Source organism: Mizuhopecten yessoensis, unplaced genomic scaffold, assembly GCF_002113885.1.
Source record: "Mizuhopecten yessoensis strain PY_sf001 unplaced genomic scaffold, ASM211388v2 scaffold8131, whole genome shotgun sequence".
Classification (NCBI taxonomy): domain Eukaryota; kingdom Metazoa; phylum Mollusca; class Bivalvia; order Pectinida; family Pectinidae; genus Mizuhopecten; species Mizuhopecten yessoensis.
The window spans coordinates 765,175-790,851 of NW_018407394.1; the positions used below are offsets into that span (position 1 = coordinate 765,175).

Below are 25,677 nucleotides of genomic sequence, written 5' to 3' on the forward strand. Positions count from 1 at the left end.
TTATAGTCAGTAAGCAGAAGACATTAAAGATTAGACAGTATATATCGGAAAGAAAAAGACATAGACAGCAAACAGAGGCCGACCCTGTATTGAATTTGTATATTGTGAAGGTTTGTACGTCAAACACACTGACAGGTGGAAAGTTGTTCAGAGCTCTAAACTACACACATTGCACATTGGTTTTTGAAAACAATGCTCACAGTGGTAAAGAATAATTATAAATATTGCTTACAGATGGCCTTGTGTGTAAAATGGCTTTGTGTAGATTGAATAGCAGTGTAGAAACCATCCCTAGATGAGTATCTACTAAAACATTTACACCTCAACTTGTTTAGCAATTATAGTTATTATTGTAAACAGCGTTTAGTTTGATTTTATCTTCATGTTTAAGTTTCTGCTCTGTTGGAAGAGTATACCTATCGTATGTTTTATCTGACGGCAAGTTATAAGCTCATTATTATCCATGTTGCTAATGTGTGAATAAGCATTCATCAGTTTTATGCTGTACTCCATATCTTCTATGCAATATTTAGCAGAATACGTTTGTCAGGGACAGCTGCTTTTACTAATGTAATTTTGAACCTTGTATTCTAGAGAGTAACCCCGAAATTGTTAGGTACATGAATATATATAGGCATGGAAAGTCTGCAGGAACAATTTCCTGAATTTGGAACAAAGTTACGACAGACAGATTTTGTTCTAGAGGAGGGATACACCTTTATTAACCACGGATATGTTGACGCTGTTCCAAAAGCAGTGATTGCAGCCGAACAAAGGTAGGTGCTCCTTTTACATTATATTAAGCATAAGATTGCTGGTGTTGTATTTAAATAATATGATAAATTGGTCAGCGTAGTAGTAGCATACAGAAAGTAAAAACAATACCCGTTGGGGTCAACAAATCACATTATAGGCAAGTCATCTTTAATATTTCTTTTCAGGTTTTCTAGTACATTGGCAGATGTTTAAGGACTACTGTACCTTCTTTTTCATTTGATGCACTGAAGAAGATAAAGATTATCTTTATTGTCATTAAGTCTACTAAAGGCTATCTTGTATATATGGTAATAATTAGAGACTTATTTCCCAGTTCAAAGACAAATTTCCTCTTTTTTATATTTTAATTTATTGAACCAGAGTTAAGAGACTAGTATTACCTGTGTTAAGTATACTTTAAAAAAGTTTAGAGACTAGATTTCCGAACAAGAGTCTCTTTGTTCCGTATATTTGAAAAAAGTTTAGAGACTAGATTTCCGAACAAGAGTCCCTTAGTTCTTTATATTTGACAAGAGTTTAGAGACTAGATTTCCGAACAAGAGTCCCTTTGTTCCGTATATTTGAAAAGAGTTTAGAGACTAGATTTCCGAACAAGAGTCCCTTAATTCCGTATATTTGAAAAGATATAGAGACTAGATTTCCGAACAAGAGTCCCTTTGTTCCGTATGTTTGAAAAGAGTTTAGAGACTAGATTTCCGAACAAGAGTCCCTTAGTTCCGTATATTTGACAAGAGTTTAGAGACTAACTTCCCAATGTTTAGCCTATCTAATAAAACTTATAAGATATCTCCACAGTTGTAAAGTTGCCTATTTGGAGTTAAGAACCCAATTTCCCTGTTGTATAGTATACTGGATCTAACTAGATTTTTTAGAGATTAACCTCCGCTTTGTTTAATATATTTGGCAAGAGGTTTGGTAATAAACTATTGTTAGACGAAATTTTAACAACCAAACATGTTTATTGACATGTAACCACTGACGTCATAATACGCTTGATAGCGACAGGTAAATATGTATCTTATGGATGTTTGTTACAATGTACAATGGGTTTTGTTTACACAAACATCCCATCAATTCCGTAGTGGATATATCTATAGCAGAATTTGGTCGGGAAATATTCATTGAGAAGATAGCTCAGTCGGTTGGAGAGATAGTATAACAATATAAAGTTCAGGGCTCGTATCCCGGTCTAGCAAAATTTAATTTTTCATACACTGAACACTGTTGATTATGTTTTGTTTGCTTTAACTCTTTTATATTTTCGTGTAACTCCCGCAAAATATAGATTTCTCTACTTAAATGAATATCAAAGTTTACCAATGCCGGAAAGAAATCGGTTTCTAGTGACTAGTTACATTTTTGTTTCACTTGTAAAGGGAAACGTAATGTAATGAAATGAAAGATAAATTAACGCTTTTGTCCTTGGTATCTTTAATTGTTATAGAATTATAAACCTCATTTCGAGTTCATATATATTGCAATAAGTAAGGAAACTGATATTTTAATTTAATGGATACTTGCGATGTCAGGTGACACCATTTTTATAATGTGATTTTATAATTTTAATTCATGCATACAGAAATTATGTATATAGCTAAAGCTACGAAAATTGTAATCATCATATCAATACTAAGTATGTGATCAATGAATAACAAAATGACATTCATCACAAATATAATTCGCATATTAAATAGGTACAGGTATACGCTAAATTACATTCTTGATAGAGATATCACACGCATTCTAGAGATATGATACATACAAGATAGTGAAACCATTCTCAAAATCTTCTTAAATATGTCTTTAATTTTGAAAAAAATCCTTACATATACCTTTTCTGATGACGTACTTTTCTGTTTTTACTATCAACAGGAATATGCTGATGAATATCATTTACAAAAACTACCACTTTCTTGTTGTAATACAATAATGTATGTCGATAATGGTACTACAGAGGACCGACAGAACTTTCTTAGATACATACACTTAGGAGGTCGTTTTAATTGATCGGACAGAGAAAACGACATCTACATTTCTAGTCGCCCACTCCAGGCACATGTACTAGAGTGCCATTTAAAATCTCTTGAAAGAGTATGTGTGTCGACCCGTATTTATCAGAAAATAAGTTTGTTTAGATAGTTCAAATACCTTTGAATTTTGCGTAAATTATGTTTTATAACTAAGTATTTGTTTTTTTTGTCATAAGATTAAAGACTTTATTCAATGAAAAATGTTAATCACTTGAAATGAACCATTGTCTCTAAATATTCAATCATTTTCACTTAAATATTAAATGATCCTAAGATGAATACATTTGAAATATCTTAAGAGTAAATATGCAATGGTTTGGTTTGTTGTGCCTTGCGTCCTATTGACAGCTGTGGTCATTTAAGGACGAGTCAGGTTTTGGAAAAGAAGGAAAACTAGAGTACCCGAAAAACCTTCCGACCTGCGGAAGGCACTGATGCCTCCGATAAAAAAATCCAACCCAACTCATCCCTTGGCATCTATTTTCAATTAACTAAAGATGTTGTTAAACCACTTCAAATAAATTTAACAAATTCAGTAGAAGAAGCTAGGTTAAACATATCCAATTCATTTCGATGATCTCTTACAAAGCGCTCTAAAATAGTTAATTGTGACCTTGATTACGTAGACAATTAGCAACAAAGAAAGAATAAAAGGCATTTTGCAACCAATAAATAAATAAGTGAAATATGATAATCCCAATGTAATTCTCTCTGTTTAGGATTGACTAGATTAGATGCCATGTGCGTTAACATCTAGACCAGAAAGAGTGTATCTATGTATATCATTCCGTTCCAATTAATTGTTTACTTCTTTTGTTCAAAAATGAAACCTTTATTTTTATTAACAATTTATTATTGTCTCCGTTATTTCGTTAGCTGAATAGGGGAGATAACTCAAAATACAACATGCTATGACTAGCAAAGATATGATTGCTTGGGAGAAGAAAGTTACAGAGTAATGTTTGAAAAGGGTTCATGATCAGGAGATCGGTGGTAGCCTGAGGGTAGATTGGGGATAGGTGACAAGGAATCACTAGGACAGTCGATTTAAAACGCAACCAAAACAAATAAAGATTATTTTTTCACAATGTGTCCATTTAACATTCATAAATGGTACTTACATGGAAGGTCAAAATATTGAAAAATTATATTTAAATTGTTCATATATATATATATAACACAGTATTTATACACAACACAAACACGAGCATAAATTGAACTGACCTACCATATCTATTCAACTACACAAACTAATAACCTTGCTTTACAAGATGATACAATAAACACAAACAATCGTACTGGTTCATTCAGATACATATTTGACTCGTTCATAAAACATACAAGTATACAACAAAAAATAAATAAAATGGTTACATCAAATTCGTATAGTATACTATACATTTGGCCTTGGGGGTCATGTCAACTCTAGTTACATAAACAGAAGTACTGTTGTATGCTAATTTCTGAGCTGTTAAGGTAAATGACAAGGGAGGTAACTTCATGAGATGTCAGCTAATAGCCTATACAGATCAGAGCAACTTCAGCAATATAGCTATCGAATATATCATGCATGCTGCAGGACAGATGTGAGGATATGAGCATAAGCAGTTAAATGGTAAGGGGGATAACCAAATATGATATCAGCTAATAGCTATACGGATATGAGAAAGCTTCAGCGGTAATGCTATCGAACATCACATGTGGGCTAACTGCTGATCATGACGACAAGCAGAGGTTCCGCCTGAGTCCAAGCATAACCCATTACTACGGTTCAGTCAAGACTTGGCATGGTGGTTCATTTTAAGTCTATGCACGTTAGTTGGGGTTGAAGCTTTAAATTGTAGCTGATCCTGATAGCCTGATAGTAGTTATTGTTGCTGCCCTGTTGTTTACGACATTTTATCTTGCTCTCGATTAGTGCTTTGCTGACCCCTCTGTGATGTAACTTGTCCTTATGTAAGACTCTGATGTTGCTGACTTGGCTATGTGCGCGCGATATTGCTCTGCAACATTTCACTTGTAAGAGGCTGAGCTCTGGCCTAAGAATCGAGGGCACAATCAAGACGTAGGCTAATGTGTGTTTGGAGACAGATTCAGTGTTGGGGTCAAATAGACTATCAGTTGGTGCATCATTGTCATTTGCTGTTGTATGAGGCCCATCTGTTGCTGTCCTAACGTGGGCGTGGCCGTATTTACTGTTGTGTCCGTTCCCGACATGCGCAGAACGTTCGTAGGGGGACTATAATCTGTCGTTATGTTCATACGCGGTTGTGCTACTGAGGCAGATGAAACTCTTCGCGAAGTAGTTCCTTCTGTGTTCTGAAAGTTTACAGGATAATTCTGAAGATTTGTCGGAGTATTCTTTGCAGTGTCTCGAGGAACGTTAATTTCCGCCTCGGTGGTCGTTTAAGCTGCATCAGCTAAGGCAATGTCTTGATCAGCTGCTGCTGCGGGGGCACTTGCGGGGAAACCCGTGCGATTTAGCGTTATATCTTTGTTTAGCTCGTACAATGTTTTTAACACTGGTTTAGGAGTGTTGTTTGCCGTAGTTATGCCCCTATTACATGTACTCTGTTCTGCTCTGAATTTCGTAACAGTCCAGTTTAATGGGTTAAAGAGATCGTACGGGACTGCCCGCGATCTTGTGTTCACACGATTTGGTCTGTTAGCCATTGTTACAAATGTAAACACATACACGTGAGGTTTCCTTGAATTGTCTCAACACATGTACGGAACACAGATATTGAATACAACAAGTTCAGAACTATTCTGATTTAGTTATTCGTCTTAGAAAAGAAAAGCTCACCGTAACGCAGTGTCATTGTAACTGACCATCACGAAACAACAAAGCATATGTAAACAAAAACGCACGTTTGGTCGTGTCCAGCGCCGTGCAAAGTAAAACTCTAGAGGAAAGAAAATTGCACCTGTCGACTTGAAAGACATAATTTTCTTCACAATCCTCGGATAGAAAAATGATAAAAATTGATATTCCGATGGTATAATACTGAAATTGACAGAAAGCAATAGACAGTCCGACACTCTCCTACGACTTGCCTAGTAAGCTACTGACGCTGATTGACTGTCACGTGACTGTACTGTCCAGTCTCCTTACGTTTGACCAGTCACGTGGTCTTGACTGAAGCTATATTTTTATATATACAAGTGTTCCAGCGTATATATATATACACCAGCGAGTATGCATTGAAATGCATTACCCACCCTCCCAAAGCATTCTACTTAGACACTACATTAATAGATACAACACAGTATGAGTAACACTGTACTTTAGTGTTGTATATAAACAAATCTTATTCAATATCATTTCATAATAAGATTTCCAAAAGGGTAACAGCGCCTGTCAAACCCTTTATTATGTGACAAATTTACATATCGTGCTAAATTATTCGTTCACTAGTATTTCAAGTGAACGATGAAAGTTACAAGGTTGCAGCCAGCATCAAGGTCAATTAAAACAAGCAAATTCGTGGATATATCCCCCGCTTGCAGGACATATTGTAGGTTAACATTATGGAGGTTAGGTTTAAACATGTGAGTATCGTGCTGTTGAGACAATGTTTAGCTTGAAGCTTGAAGAGAAAAACAAAAAACCTATACCTCATTGATTATACATAGATATGCACAAATCACATCGGTTGGCAAACTTAGCACGAGTCAGATGTGCATACGGAATTTGGTTGAAACATCTGAATAATATCTACAGCAATTACCAGACGAAAAACAAAGAGTGCCCTAGATGGGTGAACAGACAGAGGAACACAAACATTGTTATTTAACCCTGTTACCAAGTTTGAAGAATGTTGGTTAATATTTGTTGTAGTTATTGCATGGAAACGAAACGCGGGAGTTATTGACGATTTTCATTACTCAAGGAACCATTTCTCTGTCAAATGAAGTCTGCTGCAAGTGGTCATTGAACTTGGCCGAGCCCTTAATGCATTTGACCCTGTGACCAAGTTAAAAGAAAATTGGTTAATATTTGTTGTAGTTATTGCACGGAAACCAAGCGCGGCAGATAATGACTTTTTCATTATTCAAGGCCCATAACTCCGTCAAATGGAGTCTGCTGAAAATGGTCATCGAACTTGGCCAAGCCCTTAAGGCATTTAACCGTGTGACCAAGTTTGATGAAAATGGTTAGCATTTGTTGTACTTATTGCACGGAAACTAAGTGATGCAGATGATGACGTTTTTCATTATTCATGGGGCCATAACTCCGCCAAATGGGGTCTGCTGAAAGTGGTAATCGAACTTGGTCAATCCCCTAAGGCATTTAACCCTCTGATCAAGTTTGAAGAAAATAGTTAACATTTGCTATAGTTATTGCATGGAAACGAAGCATGACAGAAAGACAGACAGACAGGCAGGCAGGCAGGCAGGCAGGCAGACAGACAGACAGACAGACAGACAGACAGACAGACAGACAGGCAGATCCCCGATAACAACAAGCCAAAACATTTACAATGTCTTACGGCTTTTTGATATTTTAACTGACATAAGGCAATTGATGTGGTAAGCAAACAGTTAACAGCAGGCGATTGTGAATGCAATCGATACTCATTTTGTTCACTGTATGAAAAATGAATAGCCTCAAATTTTGATTATAGAAATGCACGCTATCGTAATTGACTGTCCTTAATATTACATTCATCTATCTGAACAGAGCGTTTAAGGTTTTATGATTTAAGGTGGCTCGACACATCGTCATCAGCGTCCATTTTCGTGACATACTTCCGGAAAAAGTACAGCTAGGACTCAATTATCTTAATCGAAATGTGCATGTACACCGTGTCGTCATTTCCGTATTGCGTATCGGGCATTCAATATCGTAGTGCAAATTATAGTAACACCTGCTGGGCCGTTTTCGTTTAAACGGTCAAACCGATCGGACCACTGTTGTTCGTTTATTAAATAAGGTCGGACCTAGTAATCTGATGCTGCTTTCAGGCGAGTCTTGAGAAAGCCTTGCAAGGCCTGCATACACATTTGCAGGTCCGCCAGGATTTACACCCGAAATTGTTACATTTATAAACGGTCAAACCGGTTGTTCCGCATAAACGAACAGGCCCATGGTAAACAATAGTACACGTGCGTGCCGATGATATGTCAACACCCGATATCAAGATTTTACCGGGAAATGTATACTCACACGTACTTCAGGAATAAAGCTTTCCAATTCATAGACATAAACAGACTCACGGGAAGACAGTGACATGAGACCAGACGACCTCAAGAAGGTCATATAGGAAACACATGGAATGCGGACGTACCAACCTCACATGTGCATATCGCGTGTTTACACGAGTTCATAAGCTCGAGGTCGTTACGATTTTCGCTGTTGAGGGAGTTTCGCTCTGTCGATTAAATCGTGTTTACAAATGTAGTCTACTAGCTTACTCTGTGAAAATAATGTTTTGTAAAATATCAAGATACCTATGAAATGCATGTGTGAGTGCACGTGAGAACGGTATACCATGCGATAGCCTCTGGTCTGACATGTAATTATAAATATACCGTGAGTTAGCGGACTGTGGAATGATGTCCAAAGTGTACATGACTGAGGGTAATTTGGTTCCATTAAAGAACAATAAATTGATAATTTTGATATCATATTTTTGATTTATTTCCATCATTTTTGTTATATGTAAACAGAGACAACTGTCATTGTGTAAATGTCACCCCTCTGCAAAAAGTTCCGATTTTTTTCAAGGAAGATAACTCTCACCCGGATCAAAGTGATTGTAAAATGTAAAATAAATTAATTATAAAGCCATTGTGTATATTTTGTTCAATTTCCCACTCTATATGTATAGAACTTTGTGTCCTGGGTGCTTTTAGCTTGTAGATAATCACTTTTATCCGTACAAATTCAATAAAAAACACTTTGTGTAACATGTGTTACATATTTTGCGATAAATAAAATATTTGTAGGGTTAATTAGAAATGCTTCTTTGCATTTTATTATTGTTGTTATTGTTCCGAACAATGCCACACACAAAAAAAACCGGAAAATATTAGAATTGACGAAAATTCAATTTTTTGGTATTTTTTCCAAAAAATTCCCCAAACTATCGGAATGTTTAGATTTTCATAAAATCAACTCGACATAGTTGCATAACAATTATATGAAAGTTTCAACGAATTTTGCTGGTTAATTGCGAAAGTGTGGAGCCACCTTAAGGTATCACATTCCTGTGTTTTTTTAAACGATGTATCACCTAGTAGTGCAGAAACCAGCTTACATAAGGTACAAACTATATAAACATATTTAAAAGAAAATATTTCCATAACCAGTATTTTTTTCCCACGTTAACAATGCAAATTGCTTTCCACGTTTCAAATAACTAATCTCAAGTTTCATTATGTCACCGTGTTATAGTTCCCGGTCGAATTAGGTCATAATTGACTCTGGTACAAATATGTGCACGAAACAAGTTTCATCCGGTATGGTCGTGCTTCATAGATCTTCTTTATAAAAGTAAACAGACTAGGATCGTCAAGGTCTGCGCCTGCAGTCAAACGAATCTAAACCTTGTTGGTTATATGAAAACCAGGAAGCTTATGAAATACATACATGTACATGTAGGCAGAAATGGACAGTCTGCAGGAACAATTCTCCGAGTTTGGAACAAAATTACGACAGACAGATTTTGTTCTAGAGGAGGGATACACCTTTATTAACCACGGATATGTAGGCGCTGTTCCAAAGACAGTGATTGCAGCAGAACAAAGGTAGGTGCTCCTTTTACATTATATCAAGCATAAGATTGCTGGTGTTATATTTAAATAATATGATACATTGGTCAGCGTAGTAGTAGCATACAGGAAGTAAAAAAAAAACAACGTTGGGTTCAACAAATCGCATTATAGGCAAGTCATATATAAGATTTCTTTTCAGGTTTTCTAGTACATTGGCGGATGTTTAAAGGCTACTGTACCTTCCTTTTCGTTTGGTGCACTGACGAACATAAAAGGCAGCTAAGCAATTAGCTTAATTTACGCTGCTAACGTCATACCAAGTTTTGTAGATTTACTGTTATTTAAATTTAAATTTTGGTTCAATGATTGGCTGCCGATGGGAGCGTCAGGGTTTCTGAGGCTGGTAACTGATTGGTCAAGGTATCAGAGGTGACGCTATCTCACTCTGGGATATATTCCCGTATCAGGCAGCCACTGTATTTGTACGCTCATCAAGCTCTTAGGAATTTTGTTTTTTTGTTTTTTTGTTTTTGTATACATGTCTTGGTCGATACCGAGACGTATCGACGTTGATAAGGCGACCGAACCATTCGGATAAAGTTTCTGGACTGTGGCATCAAGCTGCTTTTGTCAAAGACGGTTTTCAACCCACGGACAGGATTCTGAGGGATCGTCGATTAGAGATGAGACAGAATTGAGAATACGTTTTGTTTGTTTGACGTGTAACTAATTATGGCTGTTCTTCGCACGAGGGTATCATTTTTAGGACACAAGTTTTCTTAGGTGACTTTGTCACGAGGTTTATATAGGCAGAGACGTATATCGTTACAGGCTTATGTGTTGGAGGGGAAATATAATAGCACGCCTCGTGCCCCGCCATTTTCAGGATGTTCACGACAGTTTTGTTTTGAAGATCCAGCTCCACGTTGTATTAATTCAGATGGTCGGTAACAGTTGTTGTGACTCTAGATTTTCTCTTTCTGTGTTTGCTGATACTGTATATAACTCCGCTGTCGCACTGTGCAAGAAATACGGACAGTGTTTATATTTGTAAATTATTTTTTTACGCGACCAACACCTGGCGACCAACACCCCGTGGTATGGCCCCAGCATTTGCACGAGTTCAGGAGGTGAACAAGGCCTTGGGTAGATTGTTCTCGGAGTCGAGAGGATACGAATTCTATTTGTGGCAACTTAGACGTATTTTCAACAGTAATTTAAACTTCTTTCTGGAGGATGGATGTCGTTTTAAACGCCATAGGGATGCGAATGTACTGTCGTAGTGTTACACTAGCAATCAAGACGACATGTGATGCCTAACGTAGGTCTACGCAGTGTTCGGGCAGTCGATAAGATAACTGCCAGGTACGTTAATTCATCCATGGGTCGTCATGCATTCAAGTTTGTCTATGTAGAAATAAGGGTCAGTGTTCATGATGATTCTCACACGTATATGGTCTTATCTCTCTCGATAGGAAAGGATTTTTATATATACATATGTATATGACCAGTAACTATTTATGTAATTAAAAACAAGTTTTTGTGATTTAGTACACAATTGGAATATGTGATTGTTTTCAACATTTTTAGGGTTCCCTCAGGAATACAACATATGACGAGTAAGTCTTTTTACAAAAGTGTGAAATTAGTTTTGTGTACACATTAGATTATGTGATGGTTTTCACATAATTTGTATTCCCCGGGTAGGAGCTCGAGGGCTTTTTATGGTAATTAAAGGCATAATTTTGTATGTTTTGATCACCTTTGGAATATGTGATGGTTTTCACATAATGTTGGTACTTTGGTAGGGGGTCATGACTAATAAATATGTTTTGGTAATTAACATGCTTGTAATACGTGCAGGGGCATGCATATTATCTTCATTGTCATTTAGTCTACTAAAGGATATCTTGTATATAAGATAATAATTAGAGACTAATTTCCCAGTTCAAAGACAAATTTCCTCTTTATTTGATTTAAATACATGTATAGTTAACCAGAGTTAAGAGACTAGTATTGCCTGTGTTTAGTATACTTTACATAAGTTTAGAGACTAGATTTCCGAACAAGAATCTACAACATATGCCTTTGTTCCGTATATTTGACAAGAGTTTAGAGACTAACTTCCCAATGTTAAGCCAATCTAATAAAACTTATAAGATATCTCCCCTGTTGTTAAGTTGCCTATTTGGAGTTAAGAAACCAATTTCCTTGTTGTATAGTATACTGGATCTAACTAAATTTTAGAGATTAACCTCCGCTTTGTTTATTTTTGTCAAGAGGTTTGGTAATAAACTATTGTTAGACGAAATTTCTTTTTAAGCGAATTATAGAGGAATTTCCAAACAATGGGGAATACAAATGTAATGTATACGTATTGCAAGGAAAGATACTGTCCTGATTGCTGCGCTTTAGTTAATTTTCTTTGTTGATATTCGAGTGTCTTCATTATATCGATTGAAACAGACAGTCGCATTAATGTTACATTTAATTATGTTGTTAGCGCAAAATCAAGACGAAGCTTATATATAAAGGGTTTAATTTTCCTATACAAAGTTTATTATTTCTTCAAGTCTGAAATTTAAATGACGATCTTATCAACTTACTCTGTTGTGGGGAGTTATTGTGTTTATTTCTTGAATTTTAACAACCAAACCTGTTTATTGACATGTAACCACTGACGTCATAATACGCTTGATAGCGACAGGTAAATATGTATCTTATGGATGTTTGTTACAATGTACAATGGGTTTTGTTTACACAAACATCCCGTCAATTCCGTAGTGGATATATCTATAGCAGAGTTTGGTCGGGAAATATTCATTGAGGAGATAGCTCAGTCGGTTGGAGAGATAGTATAACAATATAAAGTTCAGGGCTCGTATCCCGGTCTAGCCATTTTTTTTTCATACACAGAACACTGTTGATTATGTTTTGTTTGCTTTAACTCTTTTATATTTTCGTGTAACTCCCGCAAAATATAGATTTCTTTTCATAAATGAATATCAAAGCTTAGCAATGCCGGAAAGAAATAACATACACCAAATATAGATTTCCTTAATATTTTTGATATTGATTCTGGCATATTTGTGGCCTCGGCTGCAGTTGAAATACTTATTTTAATCTATATATTTAATTGTTAGTCGCCACGGGCAGACCCAAAAATCTTATATTATTCTATACACACAAGTAAAACACCAATTGTTGAGCTAGTACACCACTAGTCTCAACACAACACAAGTATGGAGGCACGTCACTCCATAAACACCAATTGTTCAAAGCCACCAATTACGTATATGAATAAATTTGCATTCAACCCTGGTATCACAACGGTAAAACGCATATCAACTATTAAGGTAAACTAAACGGTTATGCCGCGCGACGCCAATTGATCCCAACATGAAAACTTGTGTCATGATGGGATCACTGCCACCTCTTAGGGGGGAAGGCGCGGCAAATTTTATATTACAAGCCGGGCCACAATTAAATACCTAACTTTGTGTATATTCAATACATCAAGATGTGGTCACGTACCACGTACTGTACACATTTTAATGGTCCGGTGGAAACACTTTCCCTCTTTTTAAAAGGACCCACTCCAAACCGCCTTGTAACCTGTTAAGAGAAATACTATTCCCCGTTTCTGACAGATGTACATCGTCCTTAAAAAGTGACGGGTATTTTGTCTTCATGTCCGGATGCTTAATATAGCTTCCCCCCATCTCAAGCACCGCCTTGGCACACACTGAATTCAGTTTTAGCCTACACCTTTCCATAGCGCCAGTGTCCGCAGTGTACCTATAGCGAAGGCGGGGCAAAATCTGGGACCATACAATAATGCTACATGTATATGGGAACTGCTCCCGTACCTATTTTAAAGTTTCTTTCGCACACCTGCACAGATTCCCAATACTGATCGTGCCCAGATCATTTCCTCCAAAATGGACTAGTAAAATGGAGGGGGTATCGCCCACTTTTGACAGCACCTTTAGTTTCGCTTGCAGTTTCTGTAGCGTCAAACCCCCATATCCCTGCTACCAGATGTTAGCGCCGAGGTTCCGATCTAAGGTGAGATCTGCCCCCCGGTCTTGTGTACGCCGCAATTGCCCATTCCGTGCGAGGGACGAACCGACGAACCACACTGAAAGGCTTAGCACTCAAATGAGTAGTTTCCCAATGCAATATACATGTTTCCAATATAACATTGGAATAATAAGATTATGTAATATAAAATAATTCCTTGAAATTGGTAAACATGCCCCCTAATTACCTCCCTCGCTTCAGTACACGGTAAACCTAGACATTACGTTTTAATATGATCAATGGGACGACGGACAACTGGCATGCGGATGTACGTCTTAAACGCTTCCGAACTCCATCTACAGGCTGTCTGTATGAAGGAGTTTGAAAAGCCAGCAGCAGAAGCCGAAGAAGCCGCCGCAGTACGAAACGAGTGGGAAGTGCACCTTTCAGACCCCCGCCCCAAACATTTTAAGGTCTTGCATAAAACTGCCGAAAACTGTTACCTTGTCATAGGCCTCCCTCCAAAATGGCATAACAAAGGACCCTGTTGACTTGGCCTCACTGACAGAAAGTCACAGAGGCTTTGAACTGGACATAATGCACATGACCCTTCTGTATTAGCAATGCTGTACCTTACCAACCTGATCAATTTTTGAAAACTTAATTGTCAATGAAATGGTCTCCCCATTTACACTTATCGAAACATCACTGCGTTGTAGTACAAAGTGAGGCATACGACCATTAGCCACGGTTATCTCCCCTACCCGCAAAAAACCCACAAAATGCAATGTTATAGGCGAGTTTGAACAACTTAACCTCAAATGAATTCGAACAAATGCTAGAAAGTGCCTGAATTATCTGCAATGACAACTATGATGTTATTGGAAGGCGCGTGTCAGCACGGTGTTTTAACCGTTTTATGCCTTCCAACATTTCCGTAAGTAAGAAACTTACATATGATTTAGCTGTAGCTGGAGACTTCCCCTCCAATGATAAATAAGCTATGAATTGGGATAGCTGGTCTACTGTGGGAGGCCACATCTTTCCGAGCCTATGGCAACTCCTAAATTGTTCAAAACAGCTGATTCCCGTGTTGTAAGCAGTATGTGTATTGCTAGCCATGGAAGCATTCACTTGTCTTTGAGATTCGTTTCGGAGATCAACCTTTGAAACCGCTCTGGTATTCCTTCTGGTGTCTCGTGTGCCTCGGGAGCCAACTCACAGAATCTGCGCCACTTCTTGTGACGGGGAAGGTGGTAACTCTATCAAATTCTCCGGTTGAGGTTCCTCCCGGGGGCCTTCCACCTCGACCGCCGGGGCTGGTATTGGGTCCACATCCACGCGTCCATCCTCCTGGTTGGCTGGTCCCCTCCGCTTGGCTGCCCCTCTTGTACCCGCTTGGGGCCACTGGCCCACGGACTTGTTCTTTCTTTTTTGCATTCTTTGTTTTTTCTCAGAAATATAACAAAAAAGAAAAAAGAAACTTTCAATTAAAATACATCATTGTTTTTTTTAAAACACACTTAAGTTTTAATACGCCAATACAGCATATTACATTGTAATATTAATATATCTGTATGTATCAGTGTCCCCTATATTAAACAGGAATTCGATTCAACGACGCGTACAGCGGCTATTAGTATTGTAAACAACATTGAACAAACCTACACTTGGACGGCTCGCTGGTTCTGATCGGCAAAGCGGCCCAGTAATACATTACCTTTTTAATTACGACTGCATTGATTCATAAGAATAGTAGTTACTATATCATTACTGGTATAAGTTCTTTTAAAATCCCGTACAACACCCCAGCTTGTCGTTAATACAAATGGAAGGTTCAGCCCGAACGTACGTGTGTATCACCCGTGTTCCACTTTACCAGGGTCAAGGACGTAATTATTACTACAATGTTAGTTCTTCACAGGTATCTAGTGCCTCTAACGAATCGGTAATGTTTTATTTTCATTTTATTTTATTTGTTATTTTTTATATAACAAATTAAACAATAACAGTACGACGGAATACGATTATGTCTGTGCTATCTACTATCTAGAAAGAGTTCTATCATCATCCACCCCTATCATCACTCATGCACATATTATGCAGTTACATGTTTCATAAGATTGCCACCCTACAGGCTCCTCGATCAGAATTTTTTTTCCGATGAACATTTTCCAAACTGTCTACATGTATTATATCAGAAAAATCATACATGCTACAATATCCACCAACATCGATACATATTTATGCCAAATCATGATGCTGGATGACCATGATAAATTAGAAAAAACATAGATTTTTGCTTGACCAATTTCACTTGCCCGATCTGGAATTTCCATGAATTAAAAAGGGAGATAACTCGGTATTACCCTGAATATTAAACTGGTTCTCAGTTGTATCCTCACTGCGCTGTTTGGTACTGGAGGTAACTCGGGTTATCTTTTTTAGCCGAGTGACAGAGCTGAACCTTTTATTTTCTGACTATAAAGTAAACGATTTCATATTACATTAAATAGTTATAATTATTTCAATTGTATTACCTAATGCTAATTAAAAATATAGATAGTGTGTATGTATAATTGTACATGGTATCTTTCCGATGTAGATTCAAAGATGAGACAAGGAGACAGCCTGCAAATTACTTTCTTAGGAAGCAGCTATCAACATGGATAAAGGGTCGGGACTCCGTGGCGGATTTTCTAAACGCTGATCCAAAAGACGTTGTCCTTGTTCCGAATGTCACAACAGGTAAAATTCAATTTAGAACAACTCGCCCAGATTACAGTTCTTCCATTCAAAGTAAGATGGACGAATCGGCCGAGGTGTTCCGAATGGTAAAATTAAAATCTTTATATCCGATAAAACTAAAACGATTCGAAAGTCATAAAAGGAATGCGTTCACAGGTTAAAGTAAAAGTGTTCCGAAATCCACTTTTGACTTTAATCAGGNAAAATTATATAGGGCGCTTTATAAATGCTGTATATTATTATTATTATTGTCACACGCTAGGTGATGTAAGTTTCCCTATGGTAAAATTTAAAGTGTCCTGAATGTCACATTGAACAAATTGTTCCCTAATTCAAGCAACATTAAAATCACATTGTCCTGTTGTTGCACAATATGCTTACGCTCAAAGTGTTCCGAATGCCAGTATTTTCACAATTAAGATAATGCGAATACCATTATGTAACGTCAGCGTACCCTAAATGGGACACTTGTGGGAAAGCGGTCAATTGTTAGGCACGCAATGCAAAGAGTCTTTTTGTGTGTATAAAATGTTCACTGTATGATACGTTTATGTAAAGTAAACTGTACCTGAGTTTTAGAAAAATTACAAAACAGATTATTTTCGTAATTTGTGTCTTGCCGTGCAATGTTTTTTTTTATTTGGATATTGTTTTCAGGATCCTATTCCTTAAAACTAATGCTGCTTTTAATAAGAAATTTCATTATCACCTCCTTTGAATGTAATCGTCTACTTAAATTGATCATCAATCCAACAATTTTAGTCAAAATACTGGATATATCTGTAGATAGTGATTTAAACAGTACTTTTAAGTGAATGCAACTTCTTCACAGTAAAAGTGAATTATATATATTTAGCGCTACGTATCGTTGTCTCGAGGAACCTGGTCATGGTCATGGGTATTGGATATTTTCAATTGCCAGCAGAGATAAAGTCTAGTAGCCTAATTGTCACACAGTAGAGTTGTACACTCCTTCCTTCTTCTTTCCCTCTCCCCTGGATATGATCTCCTATATAACCATTAGGTATACAGGAAATCCTCGCCTGATTAAATTTATTTTCAAGATGTTATTACGTATGTTATACCTACACATTGAAACTGATCTTAATGGAAGCATATCTCGTTTACATAATCTGATCATGTGGCTTGGGTTGTCCACAGCTTGGGTACTGCATCAGATATAAAAATATGAGTGTTAGATATAAATCAACGCAATTATCATATCGCGTCAGGTTTGCATTTGCATATATAATTTAAATATTTATCCTTTTAAATACATCACACGGTTTCACCAAACGTGTGTTTTGCAGCCTATCTAGCAGCGCACAAAAGGGAGGACATGTCGTCTGCCATTTTCTGTTGTAGACGAAGCGGTTTCATTACCTATCCCAGTGGCGGATCCAAAGACCTATCTGGGGGAGTTTCCAAATTTCCAGGGGAGGAGGTCCAAGTNTATAATATGCGGGAAATATGCGACCCGCGCTCGGAGCGCACTTCCAACTGATATTTTAGAAACAAATCGTCACTTTCACACACATGTCGCACATGGATCGAAAGATCTAATCTGTATTCTCAAATGACGTCTTCAGCAAGGGAGATAATTGATATCCAGTTGTAATGGATACGTGTGTGTAACCGTCGTATTTTTGATGTTTTGTAGGCATCAGTTCCATTTTGATGTCTATTCCTTTCAAGACAGCGGACACCATCCTTCTCACCAACCAGGCATATCCATGCATAAACAACGCATGCTCCCAGACCTTACATCATAATAAAGGTTAGCATACGGAACACGTGTTGTGTTTATGTTCTTCTTTACGAAACATATATGATTGGCAAATGTAATGGTGTAGTTTGAGGATGGCCGTACCACTGTCCAAACCTGTAATGATACATTATAAACTTTTATAAATCAGAACTAAAGTTTTGATAGATCATGAAAATACAATACAGATGAAATTCGTAAAAAAAAGAATGTACAAGAGTAATATCAAAGTGGTACTGTATATACAAACAATTCACATATAAAACGTGTCGCAAAGTTGCAAGACCGACTGGTCCCTTGGTCAGGCTATGACTAAGTGAGCGATTTGTATTGTTACCTGTACAACAGTTTGTCGAAATTGTATATTTTATATGTAACTTGACCTGGGACGTTTCGCCTATCGATACAGAGCTAATACACACTGTATCGAATAGGTTACTGGCAGGGTGTAGACCTATCCCCCTCTCCCATTAGATCAGTATCGGGTCATTTAGACTCAGCTGGTGTCCAACGTCGTCTCTGTTCATGTTTTGAGTTTGTTATATTTTGATTGCTGCTTTGATCTTTGAGGATATGATATCGGTTGTTAGCGTTATCTGTTAATGCCAATTTAGTGCACTGGGTGACGGATACTTTGCATGTGGTTCTGGTAAAATTGGCGTTGCTTATTTTCTGTTCGTCCTTTTGATGCTCTTTCTAGATCTACGCCCTACCTGTAAACTATCTGATGCAGTGTGTATACATTCTTTATCGATATAAGAAACACTTTTGCCATATCGTTGTACAGGTAATTAATACAGATCACTCACTCAGTCATAGGTTGACAAAGGGACCAGTCGGTCTTGACACGTTGCGACACGTTCAGTACGTGATTTGTTTGTGTGTAAAGTAAACTTTGTTATATTAGATATTTCCAAACTTGATAAATCTTATTGAAAAAATACATTTGAGAGTGTTTTCAGTGTCAAAACGTAATTGGAACAAACAACGAATCGAACCCTGGACCTCTGATCATGATATTGTCTCTCTGAGCAACTGCGCTACAAGGTTAATATCCCAGTCGCGCTTATTATATCAAAGCGAAATTAATAGCTATCACTATATGGACGAAAAACGATAGTGGTATGCTCTATTGTTTTTGCTGCAGTGGGACAGGGATCCTCAATCTTTGATAGTGATAATAAACGAAAAACCTTTTTAACGATATTTTATGTAAGTAATGATGCAATTAACTTAGTCATATGGACTTAAAAACGGGTACTTGCTAATGTTTACAAGAGATTGATGCAAAGTGTACCTAAATATTTTCAGACTTCTATACAATTAACTCTGATTGTAGATGTTATTTATTCACAGGTGTAAAAACCAAAGTGGTCAACATTGACGTACCTATCCAGGATAATGCTCAAGTCGTCAACCTTTACCAGGAGGCGCTGGACAATGATCCGAGCGTCCGAGTTGTTGTCATGGGTACAGTATATATACAAGCAATTCCATGGTCCTTTCAGGATTACTTTCCATTGTGTATAACATAATCAGTGAAATATTTCTAATCGAGTAGAGGCGAGAATTTATAAAAGTTTTAGTAATAGTTTTGTGTTTTCAGAATACATTCCCTGCCCTTGTACAGTGCAGCTTCCGGTTGAAGAAATCATACAGCTTTGTCAGAAGCGCAACGTTATAACCGTCATCGATGGTGCGCATGCTCCTGGGCATATTCAGCTCAATCTAGACAAAATGGAAGCTGATTTCTTCACAGGTATTAAACTTTTTATCGTACGTCTTTTAAAGGACATTTGAACATTTAAAAAAGTCACATAGCGAAAAGAGACAAAGTCACTTTTTTGTTATATATTATCATTTTTTCACTACAAAAGGACCTTTTAGAAATATAAATACATACATCAAAAATATATTGCTTTTGCAATTTTACATCAAAGACGATAACGGCAATGCTTTCAGATGCAATTGCCTCATTGTAATTGTCATTCAATTAACGGGCAATGCTCTAACTGTTTTGAAAACAATGTCGGTTTATTACTGTTTTCACTTTTAATCAATGATTTTGTGAAACGTCCTTTATTGAAAACGTTGCAACAGATCACGACTTCGGTGATTTAAGTTTGTTTCTGTTAATGTACGCAGATGTTTTGGTAATATTTTCGGAATCTGTACAGGGCCTGCAGACTCTTCTTGATAGCCTTTTTGAATACTCCACAAAATGGAAGTTAACAGCAAATTCAGACAAAACCCCCAAAATAGTTGTTTTCAGAAATTGAGGTATTATTTTAATTATTCTAATGTTTGTAGATACATAAAAAGGAACAAAAACTATCTAGGTAGGCCTACTACTGATAGCCTTAGTGAACTTCCTTGCATAACACCAATTTGAGTGACAGGGGTATCCTTACAACATTACAGATAAATGTCACAAGAGAATGTAATTCTGGAAATGAATTATGATAGTGTACAGTGTATTAAACCTGTTATTTTGAAACTAAATATGTCATATCCTATTGTGCTGCTATACGTAACTATGACTAATCTAACCACGTGCATGTGTATTCCAGCTGATCANAACTGTAACACGAAATTAGTCAGGATGAATGTGCTTAGATATGGAGAAACACTCTGTAATTGAGAGAAACTTCGCTCTGCGCACATGGGACGAATATTCATTTCTAATGAAACACGACCAGCGGCCGTCTACAAAAGTTCACGCTTACACGAATCGTTGATAGATAAACTAGGCCTAATTTAATTTAAATCAAACGAATTAAAATGAATATGACTCACTTCAAATGTAATGTAAATACTGTACTGCACAAGAAAATCCGAAGGTAGTATCGTAAGAATAACTGGACCCATATCGAACACTGTTACTTGACCGGGGTCACCACAGCATATTTCTTGGCTGATATACCGTGGGGTCTCGAACAAAATACACGGGCCGTGACCTGCACGTTTGAGCGGGAAATTTGAAACGTCCTACCGTATCTCGACCAGAACACTAATTATCTAATTAGCCTATGTATTTATTTATTATTTGTTTTCTCATCTGTTGTTAACTACAGGAATACAACTAAAAAAGTGTAATTAACAATAGTAACGCCACTACCAGCATATTTAACAAAGTGAGTGTGAAAGGGAATGCGGGAATATGTCCAGATAGAGAGTAAAGTCTAAGGATGTGATGTTAATGGTGTTAATTCGAAGAAGAATGAGGTATACGAGTTGAGTGTGGATAATTGTTGTAAATTAAACAATATGACTTTAAAAAGGGAAAATACTGATAAGGAAAAATTAATAAATAGAGAAAAGGAATAACATTAATACAAAAAAGAAGTACAGTGATGAATGGTTCGGTGCCAAGCACCATATATACGATATAGAGCATTTTTTTTTAAAAATATATATGATAATAAATTTAACAACCACATGCAGACTAACTACTCACATTCTAACACAAAAAAAGTATGCTAATGAATTGCAATGCCTTATTATAAAAATTGTAATAATTAGACANGCAATGCCTTATTATAATAATTGTAATAATTAGACAACCATAGTGAGGAGCCAAATCTGAGAACCAAAAAAATAAATAAATAAAAATAAATGTCATATTGATACATGAAATAAGCGTGGTGATACTTTAAATTCGAAAGACACACCAAATTTTGGGTTATAAAGAATGCATATATATTGGTCCATTATCTCGATTAAATGCATACTTAAGACTTATTGCCCTCCTTTTCGGTAACGAAAATCGTGCCGTGAATTGCATTATTTTATTAATTCAAAATATATGTAAACAAAATAAACGCCCAATCTTCTACATGTGACTCCAGTTGGTGACGAAGAATGTATATTCGGGTCCATTCTATTGAAATTATACCAATTTTAAGCCCATTTCCCTCCATTTCGGTAATTCAACTCCATTCCGGTCCATTTCGGTAATTCAACTCCATTCCGGTCCATTTCGGTAATTCAACTCCATTCCGGTCCATTTCGGTAATTCAACTCCATTCCGGTCCATTTCGGTAATTCAACTCCATTCCGGTCCATTTCGGTAATTCAACTCCATTCCGGTCCATTTCGGTAATTCAACTCCATTCCGGTCCATTTCGGTAATTCAACTCCATTCCGGTCCATTTCGGTAATTCAACTCCATTCCGGTCCATTTCGGTAATTCAACTCCATTCCGGTCCATTTCGGTAATTCAACTCCATTCCGGTCCATTTCGGTAATTCAACTCCATTCCGGTCCATTTCGGTAATTCAACTCCATTCCGGTCCATTTCGGTAATTCAACTCCATTCCGGTCCATTTCGGTAATTCAACTCCATTCCGGTCCTTTTCGGTAAATTCAACTCCATTCCGGTCCTTTTCGGTAAATACTCCAACCGATGATTAAGGACTGTGAAACATGGACATATACGATAATAATAAAATTGAAATTTTCTGACGCATTCAGCTACTTAGGCGTGAAGCTATTCAACATTAATTGTAATCTTACTCAGAAGCAGCTTGCTGACCAAGATCGTAAGGCTATGCTTGCTCTTTTTTCTAGCTGTTCCAACTTAAGCTTTAATTTTAAAACTTTACTACATTTATTTGATACTTACGTTTGTAGTATACTGAATTATATCTGTGAAGTGTGAGGTTCTTGAAAGGATTTGGATATCGAAAAGGTGCACTCATTGTTTTTTAAGGGTATTCTGAAAGTTAAGATATCTACGTGTACTCATGAGAATGTATCAGGAAATATAGAATGATAAAATACTGGTTAAAATTAATAGACACGAAAAACTGTATTCTGAGCACCTTGTATTCTTTTTTAAGTAATAGTAAAACAGGTAATTGTTTTAACTTGGTAAATAACGTAAAACATTATGTATTTTCTCTTGGCTTTGGAGATGTATGGACAAGACTTTTTACTTATAACCATAAAAGTATATTGTGCCTAATAAAGCAAAGAAGTTTTGATCAAAGTCAATAATATTTAACTGGTTCACTTGAGTCTTCAACGAAATATATTCTATATAAGCATTCGGCAAATCGCTTTGCCCTGCAGTATTATTTGATAAAATATATGCCTTATAAATATCGAATTGGTTTATTGAAATTACGCTTGTCAGCACATAACTTAGCTATTGAGACAGGTCGATCTAATAATATAGCGAGAGAACAAAGAACCTGTACTACTTGTTTTTCAGACATAGAAGATGAATATTATTTTATAATATTATGTATCAGGTAAGAGTTACGATTGAAACACATAAAACCTTTTTATCGGCGTAAACCATCTATGAGAAAATTCTTCGTAAATTAAGAAGGAAGTTTAGAGTAAATATTAATTCTTATTTAACTGGCTATGAGCATGTATAGCCTGCTGTAATATATCATTCGTGAATGTTCCTAACCAGTGTATGCATAATAATAATAGCAAAATTACCTTGAAAATGTGCATCGTAATGTTACTGTATGATGATGCTGATACAAGTTTGTTGTTTTTGATGATGAGTGGCAATGATGATGATATGGTGATGATGATGTTGCTGGTGTTGACGATGAGTGGGAATGACGATGATATGGTGATGATGATGTTGCTGGTGTTGACGATGAGTGGGAATGACGATGATATGGTGATGATGATGTTGCTGGTGTTGACGATGAGTGGGAATGATGATGATATGGTGATGATGATGTTGCTGGTGTTGACGATGAGTGGGAATGATGATGATATGGTGATGATGATGTTGCTGGTGTTGACGATGAGTGGGAATGACGATGATATGGTGATGATGATGTTGCTGGTGTTGACGATGAGTGGGAATGACGATGATAATGATGATGATGACTATGATGATAATGATGGTGGTGGTGATGATGATGATGTAGATGATGATGTTGATTGTGACAAATTATAAAACTAGGGTGTGTTGTGCGCATTTGTATTACTAGTATATGATTGTATGTATTTACTCTGCCATCTTTGTAACACACATTGTATGCTTAACCAATAAGCTATTATAAATAATAAATAAGCTTACGGATTATATAAACTGTAAAATCGCTGTTTCGGTCTGCCAATATGATTTCATTGTTTTTCAGTATATTCCTTTTTATTGTATACCTTATGTAGGGTAATGTTGTGAACGTCATGATATCTCGTGACATATTTCTAGTTTATAATGAGTTTTACAATCTAGATATAGGAGTTTGATATTAGGTCAATATAATGTTATAATGATAACACTTTTCTTGCAATTGTCTTGGTTTTAGCAAATTTCTATAAATGGATGTTTGTGCCATGGGGATGTGGCTTCGTGTGGAAAAATAAGAAGGTTACTTTCCCACTGCGATGCCTCACTAGTTCGTCTCCGAATGACGACATGGTGTCGCAATTTTGTTTACAAGGCTTCAAGGAGGACAGTTCCATCAGCACCCTACCTACTGCCGTGGAGTACATACAGATTAAAGGGGGACTGGTGGGTTATCAAATATACAGTAAATTATGTCTATTTAGATATCTATATTTTAGTATTAAAAGTGAAATCGGAGCATCATTTCAGATTTAAATCGCGTCTAATTCAGTTTTAATGACATTTAGCCAAATTAAGATTGATATGCTCCGAGATTGATTTTTCTCTCAAGAAACATGGTCAAAATTGATCAGCTGTGTTATGACTGTAAACGGGAGTCGCTTTTTTTGTTTGTAGGAACGAATATCGGCATACAACACCAGACTTCTACAGATGGCGTCAGACCATCTGATATCGTTGTGGAATACGAGTAAGTTACCGATCCCATCCTCCATGGAGCCGCCATTCCTGAGGATGATCCGTCTCCCAGAAGTCCCCGGCTTCGGTACCTCACAGGTAATCAAGGACACTGTTTCTACAGTACTTATGTCCCTTACTTTGTTTTGTAAGACGTATATTAAACCTTGATTTTTTAAAATTGTTATAGAATTATAAACCTCATTTTGAATTGATAGGTTTTGCAATAAGTAAGGAAACGTAATGATTTCTGATATTTTGATTTAATGGATATTTGCGATGTAAGATGACTCCATTTTTAAAATGTGATTTATCAATTCATGCATACAGAAATTATGTAAATAGCTAAAGCTGCGAAAATTGTAATCATCTTATTAATACTAAGTATGTGATCAATGAATAACAAAAGTGGCATTCATCACAAATATAATTCGCATATTAAATAGGTACAGGTATACGATAAATTACATTCTTGATAGAGATACATCACACGCATTCTAAAGATATGGTACATACAAGGTAGTGAAACCATTCTCAAAATCTTCTTAAATATGTCTTTAATTTTAAAACAAACCGTACATATTCTGATAACGTACTTTTCTGTTTTTACTATTAACAGGAAGATGCTAACTCCCTGATGGATCTCATGTACGACAATTACCACATAGATGTTAGTCTGAAGTCCGTGAACAATCAGCTGTACGTCCGTTTGTCTGTCCAGATATACAACTGTTTAGATGATTATAAGAAGTTCGGGGAGGCAGTTATGTCGTTGGCGGAAAAAGGGAAAATCCGAAACTCGGAATGCTGACATTATTGCATAGCCTGATTTT

General features: G+C 36.6%; 1 protein-coding gene across 2 annotated transcripts; it reads left to right on the top strand.

The window, feature by feature from the left end:
- The first annotated feature begins 546 nt into the window (after nucleotides 1-546).
- On the top strand, nucleotides 547-25,677 carry LOC110455100 (L-cysteine desulfhydrase-like). Of its 2 annotated transcripts, none has more exons than XM_021505044.1 (8): nucleotides 547-776; nucleotides 16,156-16,298; nucleotides 17,959-18,075; nucleotides 19,420-19,533; nucleotides 19,670-19,822; nucleotides 24,348-24,553; nucleotides 24,785-24,943; nucleotides 25,464-25,677. In XM_021505044.1, exons 1-8 carry the CDS (start codon nucleotides 637-639, stop codon nucleotides 25,653-25,655), a joined length of 1,224 nt encoding a protein of 407 aa, XP_021360719.1. In that variant the 5' UTR covers nucleotides 547-636; the 3' UTR covers nucleotides 25,656-25,677. The 2 variants fall into 2 exon arrangements, with proteins under 2 accessions (XP_021360719.1, XP_021360718.1); XM_021505043.1 differs by lacking the exon at nucleotides 547-776 and adding an exon at nucleotides 9,269-9,560.

What these genes read in the sequence shown, in the direction of transcription:
- LOC110455100 (XM_021505044.1), top strand. Translation starts at nt 637, where the DNA reads ATGGAAAGTCTGCAGGAACAATTTCCTGAATTTGGAACAAAGTTACGA. An exon ending in TGTTCCGAATGTCACAACAG is followed by an intron (nt 16,299 to 17,958) that starts GTAAAATTCAAT and finishes GATGTTTTGTAG; the next exon opens with GCATCAGTTCCATTTTGATG. An exon ending in TACAGATTAAAGGGGGACTG is followed by an intron (nt 24,554 to 24,784) that starts GTGGGTTATCAA and finishes TTTTGTTTGTAG; the next exon opens with GAACGAATATCGGCATACAA.